Genomic DNA, 5,747 nt, shown 5'->3' with positions numbered 1-5,747 from the left:
CAAAAAGTATCATTTTTTATTATTTGTTGGCATTTTTTGTGTATTTTATGTATTTTTTTAGTATCTCCAGTTATTTAGCATTATTACTGTTTTTATTTTATCAGGATATACCGCTTAGTTTAAAAGTTATTACGTTTTCTTTACAATCAGTAATTGGAAGAAAAAAAATCTATAAAAAATAAAAAAAAAATCTCAAAAATTTTTTGACCTCTTTTTTGTCGATAAATATAGGTCTAGTTTCATCTATTTTCATATGTACACTTTAACGTGACTCACACTGTATAGCGACATAGAACCTATGATTAATTTCCAACATCTCACCTGTACTGTTTCCTATCGTCGGTGTGGTGGTAGGCAGCGCTGGCTGCCTCTACCGTGATGACGGTGAACATCCGCATGATCTCATCATGGGCGGGCCCTTCTGGGCTGGCCAGCGCCATGCAGCCTAACTGGTCTACTATCAGGGTGTCTAGGGATGACGGCGACCGGCAGAGCCTGTAAAAAAAGCTGAGTAGGATAGATTTATTTATGCTCTTAGTTTAAGTTCTTTGACTTGAGAGACTATGGTCATGCTTTACAGTCACACTAATTATAATAATCTTTATGTATAAAAGCGAAATTTTAATGTATCACTCATTCATCACGAAATATCAGAAACTACAAGTGCTAGGAGTCTCGAATTTTTCATGGTGGTTCCTTTTAGAACGCGCTCAATAATACAGGATTTTGCAAAGTCAACCCCCAAGAGCAAAACGGGATCCACGCGTACGAATTCGCGGGCAGCCGCTAGTTAATTACTTGGCCACAAAGAGTCGATTACTAACTGTAATATTGTGGAACGGTGGAATATTTTGTAAGGAGCAAATAAATTTTTAGTATGAGTTTATTTATTTAAAAACTTTATTGCACAAAATGGATACAAAAGGTGGTCTGCATACTAAAAGCATTATCTACTAGTCGATCTTTGAAAGAATTATAAATCAGTTTTTACCTTTGCTGGAAGAATTGCAGGATCGTATCCGTAGTCTTCGGCGTGTCTTTCAAGGCGACTGCGACATGTCCCAACATGATGACTATGTTGGTGCTTATTAGTGACGACTCACTGCAAAACAGAAATTGACCATGTTTGAAATTAATTTTTACTGTATTAAACTTTGATAAATTGTAATGGCTGATTTTCTAGTGAGATTTATTTAAAGAAATTCCTGTTTAAATCAAAAAAAATAATAATTTATTTACAGAAAAAATTACAACAACAACTTAAGGTTACTGGTAGTTCCCAAACTAGGTAATCCTGTCTCTTGGGAACTAGATAATAAAAGAAATAAACTGTTTTAGACGTAGGATAGAGATATCTTGCAGTTAACTTGCATAAGTGCATACCTATCGCTAGTTTCAGCGGTGAACAGCCTATTGCTGACAGATCCGATCAGCGCTGGTACACAGAACTGGTCCACAGTTAAAGCCGCTTCAAGCGCCACGCAAAGGTTCTCTATAGCCTCATCTGACTAACATGTTTGATGCAAAATAGCACCTTATTAGAACTACATAAGAATCGAAGACTTACCTGTCGCTAGTTTCAGCGGTGAACAGCCTATTGCTGACAGATCCGACCAGCGCCGGTACACAGAACTGGTCCACAGTTAAAGCCGCTTCAAGCGCCACGCAAAGGTTCTCTATGGCCGCGTCTCGAAGTTTCTCGAAGGGCGTAGACTTTACTGGAACGCCTGTCTCTGTTAAACCTTGGAGCTCCTTGCCTTGCACTGTGATAGGAAACGAAGAAAACCATTTTAAAGTCATATCTTTTTAATTATTTTTCTTTGAAATTATACGCATCAGACTTCTTGAGGAGCCGGCACAGGCATCTATAGGTCTAGCGCTTAACTCAGTCAGTGCCTGAGGAATGGGAGCGGCACGGGAAGTGTTTTTAGGACGTCAAACGTCAGCGAGACTTCAAATATGCTTCAGATTTGTTTGCTCTGACACGTCATAAAATGTCAATCAATGTCACCCCTCCAATGCCGCTCCCATGCCTCAGGCATTATCTGAGTTAAGCGCTAGACCTATAACATAATAATTATTATTATATTTGTAAGTTGAAAGCCAATAGTTCTTGAATCTCGAACATTTGTTTACTTGCTCAAATCATACCAACTCTACTGTCTAAGGGTTAAGCCTCACGTCGTTGTAGTATAAACCTGTATCACCAGGCCTGTTCATCTCCGCGAGTTTACATCGAAAACAAAACACGCACGATGTCCCCCTACAGGAGTACTATTCGACAAGGCCTCACATACGAACGAACATTGACTCACGCACGCGTATTCTTGTGTATGATGGAAAAAAATAAAGATAATTTAACTGCCTAAGTAATAATAAAAACACAGAATGTACTTTTTTAAATTGCCTCAAGACACTGAGAGGTAAATAAGTAGTTAATATTATTCATGATAATTCATGGTAAATCATGTATTTCCTCCGCCATTTTCTGCAGTTTGGCACCTCACGTCACATCATTTTACCGAAGTCTGCCCTATAGCTTCGGCGCAGTACCGATCACTGACGTTTGTCAACAAAATGGTGCTTGACTCTTGAGACAAGCTAAATTACACCATATTGTTAATGACATTGAGCATACATTTTTTTAAATACCTTCGCAAAGTAAAACTTCTGTACCTACCTACGTAGTACTTATTATTATTCTGTGGTATCACTTACAAGTGACCTTCATGTGTTCCTTGCCAGTTTTCTCCAGCTCCAACTTGTGCAGCTTAAACAGGATCGGGGAGGGTGTTACAAGGAAATCTCGCAAGCAGTAGATTGAGGTGTTCGCGATAGTCGGGAATTTGGTTGCTAGTTTGCCTAGACCCTGAAATTAACAATAATCGGTATCAATATTAGTCAGCCCTTTTGGTGAGTGATGTTTCTGAAGTAACTACATTTGCACGCATAATTCTCACAAATCCAAAATGTGTAAAAAAAAAAATTTCAGAAAGAAATCTTTTTCGCCGGGAAACGGGAACAAAAGCTACTGATTGTTTTTACCTGGGTCTCAAACTTTCTGCCTACAAAATTTCATCTAAATCGGTTCAGTTTTTTTTCAATACTCAATACATTTATTTTATGCATGACAAGGCAGGTATTTGACCGCAATCGCACCTGGTGCAGTCTAGAGTAGGTTTTAGCATTCCACGCGCTTATTCAGTAATTTATGTCAGCATCCACTGGAAAGCTATTTTTGAACTGTTTTAACTTTAGGAAGGAAAAATGCGAATGAGAACTATGTATGACTTTTGTTAGAAATATACATGAGAATTTGGCGTTTCAGAACGCGAGTAAGTTATTGACATAGGCTTATTTTAGCAAAACAACAGCTTATTTTGTATAGAGAAAAAAGATACTTACTTCCAAACAAACCATCAGTAGAGGCATGTGAGCCAGTATGAGTTTGTGGTTGTGGTTGGAGTTTATCTTCTCCGTCAAGCGTCCGCAGAGAGAATCCGCACCTAAAACGTTAATTCATACATTCAAATAGATGCAAACTGACTTTGTTTTGAGTCATACATACGTGATAAAACGGCAAGGCAAACACATAATACAGGGTTTACCTAATGGGCATGGCATGGAAAATATTCGCTAAAAATTCCACTTTAGTTTGTTAGTTTTTTTTTGTGGATTGAAATACACACCCTGTATATGAGGCAAATAGATAATTATTCCTACACTCCCCACCTTGGTCAGACGGGTTGGAGGCCAGAAGAGATCAAATTGTAAATTTTATATTATTACCGTTTTCTTACGTTCGTGTGACAAAAACACCAGGTAAAAACAAAAGAATGTGGGAACTGCTTTTATCACCATAGATGGTATGATTATGGTTTCAATATTTAGTTGTTATTGAAGCTGATATAGCACACTTTTTAGGACTATCTGCACAATCTAACATCAGAAGTCAAAACAGATAATTGTATTTTAGACCTCATTGCATTGTCTTTTTGTTCAAACTGTATGAGCTGATTCCGCGCGTAAATTACATAAATATTCTCATATTGTACAAATAAACCTCATCAAATTACTATAAATAAATGAATACACTAATTTTAATATTTAGATTCATGTTTAGGAAACAATATGCATGCATGTTATTAATTTTAGTATGGACATTTTACAAATTTTAAAATAATTGCGTAATATTTCTTCATTCAATTAATGAGGCGCCTATTCAAAACTATTGTGTCTTTCCCTCTGTATGCCGAGGTGTGTGAGAGATGAAGACGTGCATTTATAATGTCAAATATAATTATATCTCTAAACATTCATTCAAACCACGCTTCATAACCTAAATTCGACCTCATACACAGATCATTAGAGTATGTTATTTGTTAGCAAAAGGGGAAACTCAAACGCACGCAGAGATACCTATTAATATTGTTAGAGCGTTTATAAGTGCTGGCACGTCATAGTCCTCATCCACTGCAAAACCATAATAAATATTAAATAAATACATACGTCATTTCGACGACATTATACTATTCAAATAAAATAAAATAAAAAACATTACGTCAATATCATAAAATCGTAAACTTTTACTAAGTATAATGTCATCGAATAATTAAATAAATGTGATAAAAATAAATATGTAATACAAATAAAATATTTTTTTTTGTTGAGGAAAACCTACACAGTTGTAATACATTTCAATTTAAGATTAAAATCAGCCCCTTTCTTATCAGGCAGGTACATTTTATATTATGTCAGAAGTAATTAATAGCTTGATAATATTATTAAATGCAGAAGTAATTTAAATCATTAGGCTAATATGAGCCTTATGAAACGTTATTCAATGAGGGTTTCTTTATTGAGCTCACTAATTGGCGCCGCTAACTTCTCAAAAAGTGACAAAACTTTAATGACGCGACGCCAACTGGTTAACGCGAAAGGGAAACCCTCGTTCTTTGAATATGTCAAATTATGTTTAATTCCAAGTAACGTTATCAACACTAGAAGACGTAGCGTGGGCAGGCCTCCTACTAGGTGGACCGACGATCTGGTAAAGGTCGCGGGAAGAGCCTGGATGCGGGCAGCGCAGGACCGTTCATTATGGAAAACCTTGGGGGAGGCCTTTGTCCAGCAGTGGACTTCATTTGGCTGAAACGAACGAACGTTATCAAGATAATTTACCTGTCTCATCCCCAATAGCCCACACTAGCAAGTCGACGCATGCCGAGTTGGCCATGACGTTGACTTTAAACTTGTTCACGGTAGCAAAGTTGGTCTCTCTGTCCTCCCTCTCAGAGGCGTCGTGGTGACGGCTTTGCAGTTCTGTTTGGCCGCTTAGGAAGAGGCATTTGACGAATTCCTGTAATTTAAATATGAAATAATGTCATTTAGATCACATTAAATGTTAACTAAACACTATCCCATAAGATTCACCGGTTGGGTCTTTATTGGAGGTCAAGCTGTAGATCCTGGCTGCACAGGTGTTGCAGCGGTGGGAACGACAAGTGGGAACAGTCCCGTATCCCATAAGACAACAAAAACTTTACTGGCTGGGTTTTTTGTGGCCAACTGTAGATAACTATGTATACAGGAGCAGTGTTGGAAAGAGAGGTGGAACTGTGGTATCGGTGGAGTCTCATATACTACGCTTTACCCGCGAAATCATGAAAGAAGTTTTTGAAAATAGCATAAACGATAAGTAATATGAGGTCACCAAGCTGCGCTACGGATCGGGCCTTCAAATCAAA

The 5,747-nt window shown here is 37.5% G+C and overlaps 1 protein-coding gene across 1 annotated transcript; it reads right to left on the bottom strand.

The window, feature by feature from the left end:
• Positions 1–321: 321 nt before the first annotated feature.
• Positions 322–5,359, bottom strand: LOC114358565 (phosphatidylinositol 4-kinase alpha-like; the record flags this gene model as incomplete). Its single annotated transcript, XM_028312565.1, has 6 exons — positions 322–495; positions 992–1,102; positions 1,568–1,763; positions 2,719–2,869; positions 3,406–3,506; positions 5,182–5,359. Coding segments are annotated over 6 exons (911 nt in total), but the record flags the coding sequence as incomplete, so codon positions are not given.
• Positions 5,360–5,747: the final 388 nt, after the last annotated feature.

The sequence above is a fragment of the Ostrinia furnacalis genome, unplaced genomic scaffold, assembly GCF_004193835.3.
Source record: "Ostrinia furnacalis isolate ACB-3 unplaced genomic scaffold, ASM419383v2 OfSCF4005, whole genome shotgun sequence".
Taxonomy (NCBI): domain Eukaryota; kingdom Metazoa; phylum Arthropoda; class Insecta; order Lepidoptera; family Crambidae; genus Ostrinia; species Ostrinia furnacalis.
Note: the sequence above shows the minus strand (reverse complement) of the source record. Positions and strands in the feature narration are given on the sequence as shown.